Below are 22,427 nucleotides of genomic sequence, written 5' to 3'. Positions count from 1 at the left end.
AATAGTGAGAATAATTTAAAATAATTTAATAATTTAAAATAAATAAATTTAAATAATTTAAAATAAAAGTAAAAATATGCTGGAAAAGTGTGATTGGTCTGAAATATTAAAATGCTGTAAAATTTTCAAGCATCAATGGTCACCATGTGGTCCACATCAATATTTTACAACATAGCTTGATGTGCTATGGATATGTATATATTATTTGAAGTCCCCATACTTCTTCATGCCCCCATTAATTTCCCATTTGACACTTCATCTTGAAGTACTGCCTTCTGGGGGATTATCCTGAGATGCCCGATAATATTATGGCAATTACATTTATTAAAAAATAAAGATTTCTGGTGTGTGTGTGTGTGTGTTGTGATTATGGGTTTTTAGGCCATGACAGATATGAGGATACCAGAAGGTAACTTTGTGGGACCTACTTTTGATCTTCATCTGGTAATCAAGGTCAGGTCCCAGCCTTGCACAGACATCTTTCACAGTTGTCTCTCAAATAAAATTATTTGAAATATTACATCACTAAAATATTGTCTTTTCAGATTGTAAACATATTGTCATCTAATGATAGAGGAAAACAGGACAATTTGAATAATAGATCCTATTTGCAAATGGGAATAATATATTGCTATCTCTTTTTTATTCTTTTTACTTTTCTTTCGATTGTATTAGTTTATTCTGAGGATTCAACTCTTGTTCCTAACACTTTTTCAGAACCACAGTCTAATGTCATAGAAATTTTGGGTGGGTAAAGTTGGGTGCTGCTAAGCCTAATGACCTGAGTTCAATCTCTGGAAGACTCAAATTACTCCCATAAAATTTTCACTTATTTCTATACTCTGGCTGTGGCATGTGTACACTTTCACACTGGAACATACATAAATAATTTTTAAACTTAAATAAGTGTCATTTGCAGCCAGATCACTCTCTGGGTTTTATCTCTAGAACTCACATAGGAGAAGTAGATAATAGACACCTTTAAGTTGTCCTCTCACTGCCACATACACATGATGACACAGGTATAGATACACAGACATAGTTCAAACATTTTTTTTTTTTTCTGAGACAGGGTTTCTCTGTAGCTTTGGAGGCTCTCCTGGACTAGCTCTGTAGCCCAGGCTGGCCTCAAACTCACAGAGATCTACCTGGCTCTGCCTCCTGAGTGCTAGGATTACAGGCATGCGCCACCACCGCCCAGCCAAACATTTTTAAATGGATGAAATTAACAGAATAAATAACCTAGTTCTTGAGAATATATGAAATGATTTACCAGTTTACATTTTTATTACAGAATTTCAGGGGGTATTACTGTTCATTAGAACATTGATAGTTTCTTTTAAAGTCTTATTTTATCCTTTAATTCTCTGATTTAAAGATAGATCATTTAAAAAACACATCTCAGCTGGGCTTCGAGGTACATGCCTGTGATCTGAGGACTTTTGAGACAGCGGGAGTGCAATCTCTCTGAGTTTGAGGTTTGAGGTCAGCTTGTTTCAAATAGTGACTTCCAGAACAGCCATGGCTATGTTGAGGAATCCTGTCTCAAAAAAATTCAAAAAGAAAGGCATATCTCAAATTATAGAACTTTTCCTATATAATCTGACTGGACTTTGACAGGTTTCAACAAATCAGATTTGTTATGTTACTTGTACTCACATCAAGAGAATTATGTTAATAATAAAAATAAGAAGCAAAGTAGAGAGTCCATTCAAGAGAGTTAGAAAAGCCATTGAATTCTTTGACAAGGACTTTTATCACCCTCAAGTGATAGGAGACAGAACGAGTAATCTGGCAGATTTACCTACATTTTAATGTCATATTGGAAGCTAGAGAGTACACTGAATAGTCTTTTTCCTCTTGAGTACCCAAGGTTGATTCCTTGTATCTACATCAGATTGCTCAGAACTATCTGTATTTCTAGGTCTAGGAGATCTGATTAATTCTTTGGGCCTGCTAGGATACCAGATATACAAATGGTGAAAAGACAGATATATATGTGATACCATATTTTAAAAACGATTTTCTTTATGTATGTTATTTTCAAAAGGAATGAAGTTTAATTTAGATGTATAAGTTTTGCCAGTGTGTATACCAAGAGGTTGGGGGTACCAGTGGAGTTTAGAAGAGTGGGTCTGATCCCCAGTGCCTGTAGTTAGAGATTGTTGTGGCTGTCTTCTGGGTGGCGGGAATCAAAGTCAGGCCCTGTGAATAGGAATCCAGTGCTCTCAGGTGTTGAACTATCTATTCAGCCTCATGAACATGTCATTATAGCAGTAAGGTGTGAATGGATGGTCCTGATTTCATCTTTACCTCAACCCTGATCATCCAAAAAAAAAAAATACAAGGTTGATGGCTTCTAAAACTAACTTTGAGATGGTTCTTAAAGAAGTTTCCAGGGAGAGGTTGAAGGCTGAGCTCTCGAGGGGTTCGTTTTTTAGAACGCTTGGGTTTGGGTGTCCCAGTGCAGTAGCCCAGCCTCCTCGTGTAACTTCATGGTCGGCTAACTCAGGAAATCAGCTCACTAGGAATCTACAGATTAAGCCATGGGAATTCAGTGAACACAGGACCATGTGGGTTAGATCCTACAGCATGACTTTTTCCTGTTTGACCAGAGTAAAAACTGACAGGTCCCCTTGGAAAAGCTTATACAGCACTTCACAAACAACGGTTGACAGCAAGGAGGTAAAAACCTTCTGGGCCCTACCTCACAAGTGGTGGGATGAGCATGGAGCATTCGCACCTCTTCATTCTATGAATGACCTGAGGGTGCCCTTCATTAGAGATAATCTTTTGAAAACAAGTGCTAATCACCATCCAGGGAAGCCTTTGTCTGGGATGAAGATTCTTGATGTTGGCGGTGGCGATGGTTTATTAACGGAACCTCTAGGGCGACTGGGGGCTTCAGTTACTGGAATCGATCCTGTGGCTGAAAACATTAAGATAGCACAGCACCATAAGTCATTTGATCCGGTCCTGGATAAGAGGATACAGTACAAAGTGTGTTCCCTGGAGGAGACTGTGAATGAGGATGCAGAAGTTTTTGATGCTGTTGTGGCTTCTGAAGTTGTGGAACATGTGATCGACCTTGAAATGTTCATACAGTGCTGCTATCAAGTATTAAAACCTGGTGGCTTCTTATTCATTACTACAGTCAACAAAACACTGCTGTCCTACGCCTTGGGCTTTGTTTTCGCAGAACAAATCGCGGGCATTGTTCCAAAAGGTACTCACACTTGGGAGAAGTTTGTTTCACCTGAAAAGCTAGAGAGTATTCTGGAACTAGATGGTCTGCCAGTTAAAACTGTGGCAGGGATGATCTATAATCCCTTCTCAGGTTATTGGCATTGGAGTGAAAATACCAGCCTTAACTATGCAGCACATGCTGTGAAGTCCAGTGCATGGGCACACCCAGAACCTGCCGAGTCTGCTTTAAAGGCGGACCCAGAAGCACCGCAGGCTAATGCCTCCAGTAGCCCACGTGTACAGAAGAGCTGAAGAAAAGAGATACCTCCGAGGACAGTAGTAATATGCTGAAAAGTTTATTGTTTACAAATTCAAAAAGCTTTTTTGAGTGAGGTCCTGAAGAACTAAAGGTCAATAAAAATATCTAAATCATTGGGAAAAAAAAAAAGTTTCCAAACCCAAATCTCCATAAAATGAGGGACAAATAAAAAAAAATGTTTAGGAGTGTAATTAGCAATACAAATTCTAAAAAGACTGCTGGACCAAAGCCACAAGACTTGAGTTTATCTCCAATGCCAAAAATAGAGGAGCAATGTAAGCCTACAGGGACAATTGTCAGATGTACCTGTGCTGGAGTTTATACCTCCTATAAGAGAAGAGGAAATAGCAGGCATGAAGATTGACTTGTCTGAATGGGATGATATTCTGCTTTCTTGATGCATGTAAAACTTTTAGTTAGGAGCCCTGAATGGTGGTGACTCCAGATCATATCTGGATTGTCAGGAGATGCTGAGACTTAAACAGAAGTCACTAGAAGATAGGGCAATCAGGCTTTTACAAAGAGCTGTAAAATATGGAGGAAGTGTTTGGGAGGGAGCTTCGATCATGAAATCCCATGATCAGATGACCAGAGAGGAATTCTTGGGGTGTTCCTAAGGACAAACTGGCTTCTCTTGTGCTCTCTGTACCTACTTAGCTATGGTAAATCAGTGCACTCCAGGTCTTCCACTCTATCCTGTTTTTGACAACTACATGTAGCTGTAAGTGATACTTTCTTGCAGGACCCAACTTTGTGGTCCTCACTTGGGCCTTAAAGCTCCTCAGTTCCCACCCTGCCAATCCATGTAACCTACATTCCTGGTAGGAATAAGGATATTCTAAAGAGACATTTACATTTCTCCCTTTGGGTAACAACTAGTGAAACCACAGACCCCATGAAATTCTAATTTCACTGGGCATCTCATTGTGGGAAAATATTTGAATCCTCCAGATGAAAATGTGGGAGTGTTTTAAAGATGGAAAAAATTAATTACATGGCTTCTTTAGATTTCTTAGTTTTGAATATTTTTTTTTACCTTCTACCTTAGGACACCAAAGATGAATTAGTTAGCTTGTATTTCCTTTATTGTTCCAAATTAGTCAATTTGAATAAATATTGTGTATTAAATTTTTATTAATTGTGGGAGCCCATTTTCAGGTTCCTGGTAACTTTATCCAGCAGGTCTGCATAGAAAGGCTGATTGGACCACAGGCCTGAGTGCAGGTGTCTGGGATGCTCTGATCTTGGCTCTGCTGGGGGAGGTCTTTTGCTCCACCCCTTGGAGTTTCTATTAGTACCTTAAGGCAGAGACGGCCAGAGCCCGTTGGAATAGGTTCCGGGCCCTCTGGAGTCTATCCTGTACTTTCTATCTGTTTATCTCCGCACTCTAAATCCTTCTATCTAATATTGCCTGCTACTCTCACTCAAGAAAACTCAGGGGAACTGTGGGGTTGGTGGGTAAATGCCCCACAATTAATAATTTGCTTTTTCCACTTTTTTCTTTTTTGTAAAGAATAGTATTACTATCACTCCCGGGCTGTCCAGGAACTCACACTACAGACTAGGCTGTCTTAGGACATCAGAGAGATCTGTTCACCTTGCATCCAGAGTACCTGCATTATAGGTGGACATATCACTCACAAGATAACTTGGTTCATTTAATTGGCTTACTGAAGATGAGTGGCTGAGCCTGCCTAGTTAGAGTAGCCAGGGCACAGGTTCTGGTCCTATCTCCAGTAACAGAAGAAGGTTCCTATCAAATGTAGCCTTCCTGCCTTAATGTTCACTGTGTTCCAACTATGAGAAATTTTATTTTTCTTTATTATTGAGTCTGTTATAACTCATCAATGACCTAGGAAGAATTCTTTCCTTATTTTGGTGATGGCAAAACTCAGGCTCACAGAGATAAGTAGTTTTTGAATATAGTTAAGTGTAACTGCTCTTGTTACTCATCTGTCATTCTAGCTCTTCACTAAATGCAGTTGAAGCCACCTAACCCAGGCACAGTGGCACAGGCCTGTAATCCATACTCCTTAGAGTATGGAGGTAGGAATTTCTGGATTTCAAAGTCATGCAAATAAGAATGGTTATTGGGGTGTGGGGAGAGGATCACAGAACCAAAGGAGACTGTAAATAGCTTAGGACAATGTCCATAATCTTCCCTAAAGCTCTAGAAGTTCAGGGTCATGGCACAGCAATTGTTAGCTGTTGTATTTGCCACCTGAAGTTTACCATTCTTGATAATATTTTCTATTCTTGATAATGTTTCCTGTCCAACATCTAGATCACTTGGGGATAAGACACTTATTGCTCATTAAATAGTGGAATTCTCCTTCAGGTGGGAGAATTAGCCTCAGGCAGGGATGAGCTCCCTAATTGTATATTCAATACAGTGAGTTCATCCTTAAATCCCTATAAACACAACCCACAGCAATGGACTCAGCAGGTTTTATTCATATATTCATGCATATTTATTCTCACATACTTAACAATGAAGAAATTAGAAGGGAAGAATTTGGGAAGGGATGGAGAGAGGAAAATGGAAGGGAAATTGATTTAATACATATTAATTAAAATGTATGAAAATAAATTTCAAATAAAAAAGTGGCCTAGGGAGATATAGCTTAACAGTTAAAAGTAGCACCAGTTGTTGTTACATAGGATACAGGTTCTATTATACCTGACCATCTCCTGTAACTCTGTTCTGGCCTCTGCAAGTTCTCTGCACAGATTCCTGGAGGCTCCTACATACATTGAAAGACCCCCCCCCCGACACCCCTATAGTAATACTATGTTTGTAAGGAACAAAAGACAGTTCCAGGAAACAGAATGGCCCCACCACAGCCCAGATAGCTATTAAGAAATGTTGCTCAACCCTTTGATTGACACTGATTGTTCTCAGCCAAACCTTCGTCAATGCCCTGTTGTGCAAACCCCCTAAGAGCCATTGGAAATTCCCCAGCTTGTGAGATGAGGCACGTAGGGGAACGAAGGAATTCAGCTAGAAGGCAAAGGTGTAGAGATAAGCAGGATGTCAGGGACAGACCACCTGGCGTCAGTACGGGAGGAATTCTAGATAGGGGTTGAGTCAACACACATATCTGGTTACCAAGGAGACCCACAAACCGCCCTGAGCCTGAGTTCACGCCCTATTGGATTTATACTTGTATACTCGCGCCTCGCTTTGTCCAATTAGAGCTCTGTAACCATTCGCGCCTTGTTTGAATTATCCAATCAGAGCCCTTTGACCAATGCTTTCTGCTTCTGTACCCGCGCTTTTTGCTATAAAAACCCATCTCACCAACCCAGAGGCGCGCAAGTCTTCCGAGAGGCTTTGTCGCCCAGGTACCTGTGTTTGAATAAACCTCGTGCTGTTGCATCTGATTTGTGGTCGCTGCGTGCTCCTTGAGACGGGGGTCTCACCTGAGGGGAGATTCCCTCCGGGGGTCTTTCATTTGGCGAGCCAGCCAGGAGCCAGAGACCCTCTACTCACGGACCACCAACCCACCATCAGGAGGTAAGCCGGCCGGCCTCGGTATTTGTGTTTAAGCTCGAGCCGTCCTGTGTCTGTTTTGTCTCTGTGCTGTCTGTTTCTGTGTTCGAGTTCTGTTCCTGCGCAGCGTCCGGAGGGACCAGGAAAGGAGGCGGACAAGGCCTGCCGTGAGGCCGGGCCGCCTGATTGTAGTGCCGGGAGAGGAGGCAGGCAGACTTGTCGTGAGGCCGGGCCGCCTGAGTCCCGCACTAGGGTATCTCCCCTAGTGCCCTGTATCGGGGTGAGGCTGAAGGGGCTGACGAGCCCGGACTTCGCTCACCAACCCTGGAAGACGTTCCACGGGAGTCTGAAGTCCCCTTTGGGGCACGGTTTTTCGGGGCCTCCCAGGTATCCGAGGGATACGTGGTGTTGGCAGGGGACGGAGGGCGCAAACCCTCCCAATCCCCGACCGAATTCTTGCTTTCGGTTTTGCGCCGAAGCCGCGCAGCGCGATTTGTTGTAACGTCTGTTGTTTGTCTGTTTCTTGTTTGTTGCCTAATTCTTCTTTATCTAGACACCAGAATGGGACAAACTGTCGCTACGCCCCTGAGCCTCACTCTTGACCGCTGGTCGGACGTAAAAGGCCGTGGCAACAATGAAGGAGTCATCATCAAAAAGAATAAATGGACCACCCTCTGCGAGGCCGAATGGGTTAGGATGGATGTCAGCTGGCCCCGAGAGGGCTCCTTTAACCTCTCTTTGATTTCACAGGTTGAAGGGAAGATTTTTGCCCCCAAACCCCACGGGCACCCAGACCAGGGCCCCTACATAGCCATCTGGAGATCCCTGGTAGAAAACCCATTTCCATGGGTCAAGCCTTTCCTCCTAGGTCCCTCTACAACCCCTTTGGCTTCTCCCCCGCCCTCCGCACCGCCTGCGATTTCTTCCTCCTCCTTATACCCTATACTTCCCCGCAAAGAGGCTCTCAAGCCTTCCGTCCTCCCCCCCGACCCCGACTCTCCCCTCATTGACCTCCTAACAGCTGAGCCGCCGCCTTATCGCGCGGCACCAGCCGCGCCAGCCGCGGGACCGGAAACAGGGACGCCGGCCATCGGAGGGGCAGCAGCCCCTGAGAGGATGGCAACTAGCAGGAACACAGGGGGGACCCCGGCTCCCTCACCCATCGCCGGTCGCCTTCGGGTCCGCCGGGATGACACCCCCCTGGAATCCAAGGCCTTTCCCCTCAGAGAAGGGCCTGGCCGCCACCTCCAGTACTGGCCATTCTCGGCCTCTGATCTCTATAACTGGAAACAATTTAACCCCCCGTTTTCCAAAGATCCCGTGGCGTTAACCAACTTGATTGAGTCTATCCTAGTGACCCATCGGCCAACCTGGGATGACTGCCAACAGCTTTTGCAGACCCTCCTGACTGTGGAGGAGAAGCAGCGGGTGTTCCTGGAAGCACGGAAGCTGGTCCCTGGCGAAGATGGGAGACCTACCCAGCTCCCCAATCTCATTGACATAGCTTTTCCCCTCACGCGCCCAAATTGGGATTATACCACCGATGAAGGTAGGGGACACCTACGTCTCTATCGCCAGTTGCTCTTAGCGGGTCTCCGTGCCGCTGCCAGGCGGCCCACTAATTTGGCCCAGGTAAGAAGCACCATCCAGGGAAAGGAGGAGACTCCAGCCGCATTCTTAGAAAGGCTAAAAGAGGCTTATAGAATGTACACCCCCTATGATCCAGAGGACCCAGGGCAGGCACCAGGAGTTATCCTGTCATTTATCTACCAGTCGAGCCCAGATATCAGGACTAAGTTACAGAGGTTAGAAGGACTGTCGACATTGAATCTTTCGGATCTGTTGAGGGAGGCAGAGAAAGTATTTAACAAGAGGGAGACTCCGGAGGAAAGGGAGGAAAGGATATGGCAGAAACAGGATGAGAGGGACAAGAGACGACACAAGGAGATCAAGACACTGGCCGCCGTAGTGTTGCAGGGCCAAGGCAGAGAGGGAGTTAGGATGGGAGAACGAAGGCGACCCCCCTTGGAGAAGGACCAATGTGCATACTGCAAGGGAAAAGGACATTGGGCTCGGGAGTGCCCACAGAGACCACAGGGACCCCGACGACCCAGACCCAAGGCTGTGGACCTCCTTAATCTGGAAGACTAGGGGGGTCCAGGCCAGGAGCCCCCCCCTGAGCCTCGGATAACCCTCAAGATCGGGGGGCAACCCGTAACCTTCCTAGTTGATACGGGGGCCCAACATTCGGTCCTAACCCACACTGGAGGCCCCCTCAGTGACCGTTCCGCTTTGGTCCAGGGGGCCACCGGTAGTAGGAGATACCGGTGGACGACTGAAAGAAAAGTCCAGTTGGCGTCGGGGCAAGTAACCCATTCCTTCCTACATATACCCGACTGCCCTCACCCGTTGCTGGGCCGGGACCTACTGACCAAATTAAAAGCACAAATTTACTTTGGTGAAAGAGGACCCACGGTCACGGGGCCTGGGGGAACCCCTTTGCAAGTCCTCGCCCTAAATCTGGAAGAAGAATACCGCCTTTTTGAGCCTGAGCCCCCGGAAGAACCACCGGGTGAGATGCAGGACTGGCTAGACAGGTTTCCACAGGCATGGGCAGAAACAGGAGGCTTGGGGCTCGCGCACGACCAGCCGCCCCTTGTCATTTCATTGAAGGCCTCCGCAACTCCAATCTCAATCAGACAGTACCCCATGTCTCGGGAAGCGCAGGAGGGGATTAAACCCCACATCCGGCGGCTAATAGACCAGGGAGTGCTCAAACCCTGCCGATCTCCCTGGAATACTCCCCTCTTACCCGTCAAGAAACCAGGTACGGGGGAATTCAGACCGGTCCAGGACTTAAGGGAGGTCAATAAGCGGGTGGAGGACATACACCCCACAGTACCTAACCCCTACAACCTCCTCAGCACCCTCCCACCGACCCATACTTGGTATACGGTGCTGGATCTAAAAGATGCTTTCTTTTGCTTGAGACTGCATCCTCAGAGTCAGCTACTGTTTGCTTTTGAATGGAGGGACCCAGAAATCGGACTTTCAGGACAGCTGACCTGGACCCGGCTCCCCCAAGGGTTCAAGAATAGCCCAACACTCTTTGATGAGGCCCTCCATGCAGATCTAGCCGGATTCCGGGTAGAACACCCAACCTTGACTCTGCTCCAGTACGTAGATGACCTCCTCTTGGCCGCCAGGAGCCGGACCGAATGCTTGGAAGGAACTCAGGCTCTGCTGACCAGGCTTGGGGAAAAGGGCTACAGGGCCTCGGCCAAAAAGGCCCAGATATGCCAGAACAAAGTTATCTATCTGGGCTACACCCTGGAGGGAGGGCGAAGATGGCTGACCGAAGCCAGAAAAGAGGCGATAGTCTCAATCCCCCCTCCCAAGGGCCCTCGGCAGGTCAGAGAATTTTTGGGCACGGCCGGCTACTGCCGCCTCTGGATTCCTGGGTTTGCTGAACTGGCTGCCCCCCTGTATCCTCTCACTAAGCCGGGAATTATGTTCCGATGGGAGGAAGAACATCAACAGGCCTTCCAACAAATTAAAAGAGCATTGCTCGAGTCACCAGCCCTGGGCCTACCAGATCTAACCAAGCCCTTTGAACTATTTGTGGATGAGAACTCAGGCTTTGCTAAAGGGGTATTAGTGCAAAAACTGGGGCCCTGGAGGAGGCCGGTGGCCTATCTATCCAAGAAATTGGACCCGGTAGCCACTGGATGGCCCCCTTGCTTACGCATGGTAGCCGCTATTGCAGTCCTGCTCAAGGATGCGGGTAAACTGACTCTGGGTCAGCCAATGACTGTGCTATCCTCCCATGCGGTGGAAGCCTTAGTCCGGCAGCCCCCAGACAGATGGCTCTCCAATTCCAGAATGACTCATTATCAGGCCTTACTGCTGGACACCGACCGAGTGACCTTCGGCCCCACAGTTTCCCTCAATCCGGCCACCCTACTACCCCTGCCTACCTCCTCGGGGGAGCATGATTGCCTCCAGATCCTGGCAGAAGCGCACGGCACCCGTCCAGACCTGACCGATCAACCATTGAAGGACTCAGACTATGTCTGGTTCACGGACGGGAGCAGCTTCCTCGAGGAAGGGATGAGAAGAGCAGGAGCAGCTGTCACCACTGAGTCTGAGGTGGTCTGGGCCTCGCCGTTGCCGGCTGGAACATCGGCCCAGAAAGCGGAGCTGATTGCACTCGCCCAGGCCCTCCGGATGGCGGAAGGTAAGAGACTCACAGTCTATACTGACAGCAGATATGCCTTCGCCACTGCCCATGTGCATGGAGAAATCTACAGACAGAGGGGCCTCCTGACTTCAGAAGGTAAAGAAGTCAAAAATAAAAAAGAGATTCTGGACCTCCTACAAGCACTATTCCTCCCATGGCAGCTCAGTATAATGCACTGTCCAGGGCACCAGAAGGGGAACACAGCAGTGGCTCGGGGAAACAGGCTGGCTGACCTAACCGCCCGAGCCGCAGCCTCCCAACCACCCAAGGAAGGGCAGCTGTTGATGCTCCTGCAGGGTCACCCGCCGCCTAGCAGAGGCCCTATGCCCTACAGCTCTGAGGACCATGAGCTAGCAAAGAAAATGGGGGCGGAATGGGACTCTGAGAAGCAGGCTTATACAAAAGAAGACAAACTAGTCATGCCTACTTCCCATACTCAATACATGCTCAAGTTCCTTCATGCACTGACCCATCTAAGCAAGGGCAAAATGAAGGCCCTACTGGCCGACGAGGCTTCTGGGGCTATACTACTGAACCAGGACCAAATACTCCAGCAAGTGACCTCTAGCTGTCCAGCATGCGCCCAAGTGAACCCCGGAAAGGCCCACTTAGGCAAGGGAACCCGCCTAAGGGGCCATCGCCCTGGGACTCATTGGGAAATAGATTTCACAGAGGTAACGCCCGGACTCTATGGTTACCGTTACCTCCTGGTTTTTGTGGACACCTTTTCTGGATGGATGGAAGCATTCCCCACCAAGAAGGAAACAGCCAACGTCGTGGCCAAAAAGCTGTTGGAGGACATTTTTCCCAGATATGGGATGCCCCAGGTAATGGGGTCCGATAATGGGCCTGCCTTCGTCTCCCAGGTAAGTCAGAGGGTGGCCAGATTGCTGGGGATTGATTGGAAGCTTCATTGTGCATACCGGCCCCAGAGCTCAGGACAGGTAGAACGAGCTAATAGAACCATTAAGGAGACTTTGACCAAATTAACGCTTGCAACTGGCTCTAGAGACTGGGTGCTCCTACTCCCTTTAGCCCTTTACAGGGCTCGGAATACTCCCGGACCCTATGGTTTGACTCCCTTTGAAATTATATATGGGGCCCCCCCACCTATTGTAAATTTCCTTCATCCTGACATTTCGTCCTTCGCCACCAGCCCTACCTTAGAGGCACACCTCCAGGCCCTCCAGCTAGTACAGAAGGAAGTTTGGAAACCTCTGGCAGCGGCCTACCGAGAGCAACTGGACCACCCAATAGTCCCTCATCCCTTCCAGATCGGGGACTCCGTCTGGGTTCGGCGACATCAGACCAAAAATTTGGAACCACGGTGGAAGGGACCATACACCGTCCTGCTGACCACACCAACTGCTCTCAAGGTCGACGGGATTGCTGCCTGGGTCCATGCCTCCCACGTGAAGGCTGCTAAGGAGATTGACCCGACCAGCGCCAAGGAGTCCACATGGAAGGTACAGCGCACTCAAAATCCACTGAAGATAAGACTCTCTCGTGCCTGATTCTCCTCCTTACTCTCACCCCTCTCCCAACCCTGGGGTCAGGATCCCCTCACCAGGTTAAAAGGCTCACTTGGCAAGTTATATCCCAAACCGGGGAGACCATATGGTCAACCACAGCCAACCATGCCCCCCACACCTGGTGGCCACCCCTAACTCCCGATATTTGTCAGCTGATAGCGGGCTTGGACGCTTGGGACATTGCTCATTTGAGTCACTCTGACTTCCCGGTTCGCACAGCCCGGTCAATCAGGCCTGGGGGAGGACGGGGCCATGTCCCACAGAGGGGACCGGGATGTATCAATGCAAACACCCGTTGTTCCTTGTCCACTTATGACTTTTATGTCTGCCCCCGTGATGGCCGCAACCGGAAGGAGGCCCATAGATGTGGGGGATATGAGGAATTCTTCTGCAAACAATGGGGATGTGAGACCACCGGCGGGGCCTATTGGAAGCCCAGCTCTAGTTGGGACTTGATAACGGTGTCTAAAAATTATTCCAGCCCCAACAAATGTACAGTCAGCACTGAGGGAACTGTCCCCTTACCAATTGTTATCTCTTTCACTGAAAAGGGCAAGGAGGATAGAGGATGGCAGTCCGGGCATACTTGGGGACTCAGGTTTTATATGACAGGGTTTAACAAAGGCCTGACCTTCAAAATTCAGCTCAAGGCAGAAACCACCCCCCTGTCAGTTGGCCCCAATACAGTCCTCTCAGATCAGAAACCCCCATCCCAGACGGGACAGGGTAAGCAACTCCACACTCCCACTATGTCACCCAATATGAATGTTCCCAACATAACTGCAGCCCCAACAACTGCGGCCCCCGCCAGGACCCGCCTAGGGACAGGGGATCGACTCTTTGGTCTATTGCAAGGAGCCTATTCCACCCTAAATGCCACCCAGCCTGACCGAACTCAGGAATGTTGGCTATGTTTACTCTCTCTCCCTCCCTACTATGAAGGGGTAGCAATACAGGGCCCGCATTCCCAGCTGGACACCCCCCCAGCTCGATGCCTGGGAGAGACCCAACATAAGATGACTCTGTCAGAAGTATCTGGACAGGGACTATGCCTGGGGAATCCTCCCCCATCCCATCGTAACCTCTGTAATACCACTATGACCTCGGGAACCGGATACTCCATTGGTCCTAATGGAACTTACTGGGCATGCGACACGGGACTCACCCCCTGTGCATCCTGGTCAGTACTACAAGGCAATGAATCCAGCTTTTGTGTATTAATTGAACTGTTTCCCAGGATAACCTATCATGAGCCTGAGGACATTTATGCTCAATTTGAGATGAGACCTGCCCGAACCAAGAGGGAACCTATGTCCCTGACCTTAGCCGTTATGTTAGGAGGTCTCACTATGGGGGGAATTGCGGCTGGGATAGGAACAGGAGCAACTGCCCTAGTTGAAACTCAAAACTTCCTGCAGCTCCAAGCCGCCATGAACCAGGATATACAGGCTCTGGAGGAATCTATAAGTGCCTTAGAAAAGTCCCTAACCTCTCTCTCTGAGGTAGTACTCCAGAATCGTAGGGGACTGGACATCCTGTTTCTACAGGAGGGGGGACTATGCGCCGCTCTGAAGGAAGAATGTTGTTTCTATGCTGATCATACAGGTTTGGTCAGAGATAGCATGGCGAAACTCAGAGAGCGGTTGAAGCAGAGACAGAGATATTTTGAAGAACAACAAGGATGGTTCGAGGGATGGTTCCACAGGTCCCCATGGCTCACCACCCTCATATCGACCATCATGGGCCCCCTACTGATTCTTGTGCTTATTTTGATGTTCGGCCCTTGCATTTTAAACAGACTCATCCAATTTATTAAGGAGAGAATTTCGGTGGTTCAAACTCTGGTACTAACTCAACAATATCAACGACTCCATCAGTCAGAGACTGAACCACCACCCCTGGCCCCTCACCTTTATGCATCCCAATAAATGAAAGATTCCATTTAGTTAAAAAGAAAATGGGGGAATGAAAGACCCCCCCCCCGACACCCCTATAGTAATACTATGTTTGTAAGGAACAAAAGACAGTTCCAGGAAACAGAATGGCCCCACCACAGCCCAGATAGCTATTAAGAAATGTTGCTCAACCCTTTGATTGACACTGATTGTTCTCAGCCAAACCTTCATCAATGCCCTGTTGTGCAAACCCCCTAAGAGCCATTGGAAATTCCCCAGCTTGTGAGATGAGGCACGTAGGGGAACGAAGGAATTCAGCTAGAAGGCAAAGGTGTAGAGATAAGCAGGATGTCAGGGACAGACCACCTGGCGTCAGTACGGGAGGAATTCTAGATAGGGGTTGAGTCAACACACATATCTGGTTACCAAGGAGACCCACAAACCGCCCTGAGCCTGAGTTCACGCCCTATTGGATTTATACTTGTATACTCGCGCCTCGCTTTGTCCAATTAGAGCTCTGTAACCATTCGCGCCTTGTTTGAATTATCCAATCAGAGCCCTTTGACCAATGCTTTCTGCTTCTGTACCCGCGCTTTTTGCTATAAAAACCCATCTCACCAACCCAGAGGCGCGCAAGTCTTCCGAGAGGCTTTGTCGCCCAGGTACCTGTGTTTGAATAAACCTCGTGCTGTTGCATCTGATTTGTGGTCGCTGCGTGCTCCTTGAGACGGGGGTCTCACCTGAGGGGAGATTCCCTCCGGGGGTCTTTCAACATAAAATAAAATGAAGCTTAAAAATGAAATTCTCTGCAATGATGTCACAGCCCTGAGACAGACAGCAGGCCAGACTAGTTAAAATGATCTCCTTTCCATCCCACATGCTTGTAAGACATTCTATAAAATCAACTTTCTACATACATGGAGAGATTAATTTTACTAGTCCTGATCATGTAGAGAAGCTTGAATAATACATTTTTTTTTAAACTGCCTATGGAGGAAGATGTGCTGGCTAACAGTGTTGTACATAAATGTATTCTTCCTAGGTCCATTATTCTTTAAGTGTTCAATTACCATGAGTGCTGCTATATATTGTTATTTAATTTGCCAGCAGTTTGCTCTGAATTTCAAGAATAAGGCTTCTTAAGCAGTGGAGCCATCATCCAGCTTTCTGATGGAAGAAAGGCCTATTATCTTTGTTGTGATATAGTTCCTGCTTTTCTTTCCTGATTGACTGATGTCCCTGTGACAACCAGGTAAAAAATACCTTCAGTTTACCTGATGTCAGTGTTAAGTCAGACAACAAACACTCTCCTTGTGTGTCTTTAAATATCTCTTTAGTTGTTAATTTTCCAGTACCCTTCTACCTGTGTGACAGAGAATAACTCCATCCCATGTAGTATAGTGGTCTGTACAAGCCACATGGTGTCTGGGAGGAAGAAGGGGAAGTGCCTATAGAGAGCAGGAAGAGAGCAGCATCTGCTTTTGCAGCCAGGGTCAAGTGCTATTAATATGCATATTTCTGCTGATCTAGAAAAAGTCTTTGGGGTACAAGGGACAGGAACCATTGTGCTGTGTTTTTAAGCACATTGTGACCCTATGGGATATGCTCTTGTCACTCAGTCTCACTAGCCAATCAGGTCCTCCAGGTGACCTGCCAGTCAAAAGTGATGCAGGCTCCTTCCTGCTGCCACTGGCTTCTGACTTATCTTTGAAGAGGAGCTGGTGCTATTGGTTTTGTGTTGTGTGCTGTGAGTGCTCCTGTAAGGAGCTGAGCAGAGAACATGGCTGAGCTAGGAAACTACGACATGGTGAGTGAGGGTCTGCTTTCTCCAGATGGGTTGGAGCAGAAGGTGAGATGTAGAATCTAGTGAGGTAGGTACTCCCCAGATCTGGGTAGGAACCTGCCTGAAGAATCACTGTCATTTGAAGTCCCATGTGATGCTTGAAAGTCCCTGGACGCAAGGGCATGCCTCTGAATAACTGCTGTATGGGCCGAATCTGCTCACAGAATTGGAAGAAGGGAGCTGTGCTTAAAAACATCTTTGAAGCCGGACAGTGGTGACACATGTCTTTAATCTTAGCACTTGGGAGGCAGAGCCAGGTGGATCTCTGTGAGTTCTAGGCCAGCCTGGTCTACAGAGCAATATCCATGACAGGCACTGAAACTACACAGAGAAACCCTGTCTCAAAAAACAAAACAAAACAAAAATCTTTGAATTTCAACATGCTTTTGGTGCACCTGTGGAAAGCAGGATGCCAAACTTGGAGAGTACCTTCCAGTACTATATAGAGAGTCAATACTTTGCATTTATTGTTTACATGTAAGATCCATTTAGAATTAATTTTGGGGGGTATTTTAAAAGGCATCTCATGCATTGGGTTGCACTTCACTACTAATGTGTGATGTAGATGGGTAGAATTGTTGATTTAAAGGATTTACTAATGCTTAAGAGACAGTAAGTCTTACAAAATAGTATTTAGCTAAGGGAGGACTGCCTCTAATTCATCCTAAAGATATGCGTATTCTCACCAGGCTTGTTAGAGATTTGGACAGTAGGATACACATTTGTTCACCAGGATTTTACAGACATTTGTCTCCACACCATTACAAAGAAACTACTGTTGATTTACAACAAGCAACTAGGCTCAAACTTTGTAAGAATGAGATTCTAACAAGCTGCTTATTGAGGCATTACAGGCCTGTAACCAACCTCACGGCCTGGTATGCCATAAAGTTCCAGTTTTCTACCTGAGAAAAGCATAGTTCTGCCAGATGGGCAATATGAGACCAGGTGACAACTCTTTGAAAAGAAAAACACTGTTGTGATAAGGGCTGGCCTGATCAAGTGAGACTTTTATTTAGGCCCTCAGTCAAGGATGAGGAACATTCTTGGGAGAGCTAGTAACAGTCTGGGGCCTAGCCCTTGGGAGTTTTCCCTAAGGGCCTTTTTATTGACAATAAAACAGAGCTCCTTCCCTAAAATCAGGAATATGTTTGGGTGAAATGGTAATGGTGTAGGACCAGGGTTTTTATGATGGAATTGCTTCAGATCCCACATGGAGCTATGGTTATCAGTCTCAAGACCACTGGCGGGCTTACTCAGCAGTGTTCTTGAGATGTACTGTGTTACCCTTTATGGCACTGTTTGATTGGCTTCCTTCTGAGTCTGTCCTATTATATGATAGTTTCTTTTGATTTCATAAAATTCATCCATTTCCTTCCATTTCCCCCTTAGAAGTAGTATATGAGATGCTATTCTTCTTAAGAAGCTTACATGACATGCAACATAGCTTGTGAAAGACCTCCCCAACCCAACTTTTACCTTTTCTACCTTCTACTTTTCCTATCATTCTCATTCCCTGTCAGCTTCACCCCAGCCCACTGTCACTAAAGAATGGTCTGCTGTTTCAGGTCACTGGTATATTTAAGAAACAGTTCTGGAAATATTTTTGCTGTCTAACACATCTGCCTAAATGGCTAGACCTACAAGTTACCTGTCTCTATTTAAATGGTTTAAAGTGCAACCTACAGCAAGAAGCTAAAAGACACCAAGATTGCAGACATGTTGAATGCAAAATGTGTCTAGGCTGTATCCTCTTTGAGCATTTGCCAGAGATAAGTGCATACTACTTTTAAAGGTATGTTTCTTTCTTAATATCCTAAGTGTGATTTCTCCCTGGGAAGTCTTATTAATTCTAGGACAGTTGCATTTCTATCCTGTTACAAAAATGTTTCTGAGACAAGCTCTTTTTTCTTGACTCTATTGTCCTTGATTCCATTCTCTTGTTCTCCAGGTCAATGATCTCACTCTTTTCTACACTACATATTCAAAATTCTTAAACGACTGTTCTACCTCAGATTTTTAAAATTAACCCATTAGAGTCATGTTGTCACCAAAAAAAGGTTTTGCATGTAGAGCATTGCTTCTGATTTCAGACCAAATAGCAGAAATAGTTTATTGTGCACATTGCAGAGGGAAGCAGGGTAGGCAATCAGCTGCTGGGGTCACTATTATAAAAAGGGACCTGATTATGGTAGCAGGAGTTGTTTTGTAATTTCCCATCATATTTTAATTCATGTCATATGAATGATCACAGACCAGATTGTGTGAGTGTAGAGTTTGGGAAGGTTATCTTGGGTCAATGAATATTGAATTTGCATTTAGGCAATTCACCTATGCAGATATGTCCAATTCTGGTTGACACAGTTAGGTCTCTACCCATGGTAGAGAGAAGCAAGTCCTGAAAGTTGTCCATTAGCCACTAAATATAAGGGGTAGAGTGTACCTGCACTCACATATCAAACAGACATACAGATCACAATACCTCTCTCTTGCACACACACACACACACACACACACACACACACACACACACCAGTCATATGACATACATCACACATGCAAATACACACACACTACTCAAACACACACAAACACATATACAAACATACACAAAAACATAAGACACACACACAAATAGATGCACATAAACTACACACAAATACACAAACACATACAAACACACACAAATACACACATATCACAGAAACTCTCACACACACAGAAAATTTTATAACCAATATTAATATTTAAAGAACACTTAGAATTTGTGTGTTGAATAAATTTACAAAGACTACCATTTTTTTCAGATTTTATTCTTTATTGTATGACATAACAGCATGTTTGGAAAAGTTCTGACTTCATAGAACAAGTCTTTTCTGGTAGACATAAAATATATTTTATCAAAGTATGATATTTGGAATACTTTGGCTCCTATTAGAAGCAGATACATGAAATATATTTGTATTTAATAATAATGGTTTAGAATAATCATTTTTGAATCCTTATCAGTACATAAAAGGCTGTGATTGTTGGAAACACTGAAATTTATATACTCTTTAGGCTTAAATAATAAAGTACTTTAAAATTTTGATGTAACAGAAATAGACTTTCTTTTGACACATTCTTTCTTTGTAGCCATGTCTGACTTTGACATTACATGTAGACTAGGCTGACCTTAAACTCACAGACAGATCCTCCTATGGTGATATTTTATTTGTGCTGAAATGTTATTTTATTTGTATGTTAATAAATAAAGTTGCCTGGAGATCAGAGGTCATAGCCATTAAGTAGAAGTCTGGTGGTGGTACCACATGCCCTTAATCTGATCACAGGGCAGGCGGAGTCTCTGTGTGTTCAAGGACACAGCCAAGTGTGGTGATACGAACCTTTAATACCAGTACCAGCCATAGAGACCAGGAGGTCTATATAAGCAGTCAGTGATGAGGAAGTCATGTGGTTGAGTTTAGATCCAATGACAAGGCAGAACAGAAAGGCAATAAAAAGACAAGTCACACAGGAAGAAGGTCTCTCTCTCTCTCTTTCTCTCTCTCTCTGTCTGTCTCTCTCTCTCTCTTTGGGAAAGACAGTGAGCTGGTAAGATTAAGGTAGTCATGACTCTCTTATGTCTTTGGCTATTTACCTCTGTATTTGGCTCTGTGTTTCTTATTTACTAAGACTGTTTAAATTTTTTCCTACATCCTCCTGCCTCTGACTCCCAAGTGCTGAGATAAAAACTTGCACCAGCATGCCTAGCCTTCATTTAGGTTTTTTGAGACAGTCTCAATATGTATTCTTTGTGGGCCTGGAATTGCTGAGTAGAGCAGGCTGGCTTCAAGCTCAGCAGTCTACTGGCCTCTGACTCCAGACCCTGGGTCTAAAGTCTATGTTGCTACCCCTGGCTGAAATAATTTTCATATGACCACTAAATGTCAATGTTGGTTGTACTTTGAAAAAGTAGAATAATGCAAAGGGGCTAAAAATTTTGGGCCAGACTTACTAATTTCCTGACCTGGTCTTTAGTAAGCCGAGATGGCTTTGAATTCCATATTCACCTGAGGATGATCTTTTCTTGATGCTCTTAACCCCACACAAATCACTATCCAACTTATGATTTATAAATGTAAACTGTGAAAATATTGCTCCTTTATTCAGAGTTGAAGAATAATCTTGTTTTTCATTCAGATCTGTGTGATTTCTGTTTGCTTTTTCTCCTCTTTGGCCCATGTCTACACAAATTAGTTCTAATTCATCATTATTACTCAGCTTTTCTTTTAAAATGCTTATTTGGTTTTAGAGTTATGATTTTTTTTTTTGCTTATCTTATATTCATTATTCTAGAAAATTTCATCCTGGAGTAAAATCCCGTCAGGGCTCATGCTAGGCAGTTGCTCCACCACTGAGCTGCTTTCTTCTTAGAAACACTTGTTTGATATTTGAAAATATTTTTCTGTTTGTATGATTTCAGTGAATAGATCAAGCCCTTTGCTTAATCAGTCTTGTTCATTAGTTTTTACTTCATGTACTTTTCTTATAGTAGGATAGTTAGATGACTTCATTTCTTAGTTTTTAAGGATTTTTGTCTCATATATCCTATCTTTGAACAAAGACTTCTGGTTTTCTTGTGGGTAGTATTGAGACTGTGTAAGCAAGTCTCTTCCATTTTGTCACAAAGCCTAAAAAATGTTGTAGCTAAATTACATTTGCCCTGTTTTTAAAAATTATAATTAATGAATTAATTAATATATCTGAGGTAGTTTTGCTGGGTAGCTTTCCTGGAACTCATCTATATAAACCAGGCTGGTCTCACCCTTGGGGTGATCCTACTACATTCCAAGACCTGGGATTACAGGTGTATGTCCACTAAACTATAATTTATCTCTCAGTTATTTTCTCCCCTAATAAATGTCTAAATAAATGATTTTGTATTCCAGCAAATGTGAAATCTGCTAACAAATGTAGCTCTTGCTTACAAGTATAAAATCATGGGGATAGATATTTTTTATTCCTCAGAAGTTAGGATTTTCAAGTTCAGACTACTTAAATTCAGGATACATTTTCAGTCCTGTGGTAGTATGGAGACATTATATTAGTTTAAGTAAAGTTATAATTACTTTTCTATAGCAGTAACAGTGTACCAGAAAGATCCAGAAAAGTACAAATTAAGGAATAAATTTTTCCTGTAGTCCTAGAGTGTGTTCTAGGCCACTGACAACAGGTTATGCACCTTGGAGGGAAACTCAGTGCTTTGTTCTGTCACAGCACTAGACCTGCTTAGCCAGTTTGACTTTTAGGATTAGTTTGGTATTTTCTGTGAGTGTAGGGGCCCTGGGTTAAGAAGGTGGGGAACAAAATATTAAGCATAACCCAAATCCAAGTGCTCCTTGTCTCTAATTCAGCCTCGTAAAACTATGTATGTCATCATGGTGCTTGGTTTTACACTGTTGTGTATGGTTGGGGTGGGGTTATTTTATAATTTAATTTTACATATTAGCCACGGATTCTCCTGTCCTCACTCCTCTCACCCTCCAGCCTTTCCTCCAATCCAACTCCCATTCCCACCTCCTCCAAGGCAAGTTCTCCCCAGGGGAGTCAGCCTAGTCTGGTAGATTCAGCTGAGGCAGGTCCAGTCCCCTCCTCCCTGCACCAAGGCTGAGCAAAGTGGCTCAGCATAGGTCCTAGGTTCCAAAAAGCCAGCTTATGCACCAAGGACAGGTCCTGGTCCCACTGCCTGGGGGCCTCCTAAACGGTTCAAGCTAATCAACTGTCTCACTTATCCAGAAGGCCTGATCCCGTTCCATAGGGGCTCCTCAGCTATTGGTTCATAGTTCATGTGTTTCTGCTAGTTTGGCTATTTGTCCCTGTGCTTTTTCCAATCATGGTCTTGTTATCTCTTGCTCATATAATCCCTCCTCTCTCCTG

General features: G+C 45.3%; 2 protein-coding genes across 3 annotated transcripts in view; both read left to right on the top strand.

Annotated features, from left to right (window-relative positions):
- The window catches only part of LOC118576003 (zinc finger protein 431-like), an 81,579-nt gene that overhangs the window by 34,234 nt on the left and 24,918 nt on the right, over nucleotides 1–22,427 (top strand). The window lies entirely within an intron of this gene.
- LOC118576004 (ubiquinone biosynthesis O-methyltransferase, mitochondrial-like) lies at nucleotides 2,296–3,641 on the top strand. The gene has a single exon (XM_036176386.1). The coding sequence runs from the start codon at nucleotides 2,353–2,355 to the stop codon at nucleotides 3,496–3,498; it is 1,146 nt and encodes a 381-aa protein (XP_036032279.1). The 5' UTR covers nucleotides 2,296–2,352; the 3' UTR covers nucleotides 3,499–3,641.

Source organism: Onychomys torridus, unplaced genomic scaffold (assembly GCF_903995425.1).
Source record: "Onychomys torridus unplaced genomic scaffold, mOncTor1.1, whole genome shotgun sequence".
Classification (NCBI taxonomy): domain Eukaryota; kingdom Metazoa; phylum Chordata; class Mammalia; order Rodentia; family Cricetidae; genus Onychomys; species Onychomys torridus.
The sequence above is the reverse complement of the archived record's forward strand: the minus strand, read 5'-3'. Positions and strand labels throughout refer to the sequence as shown.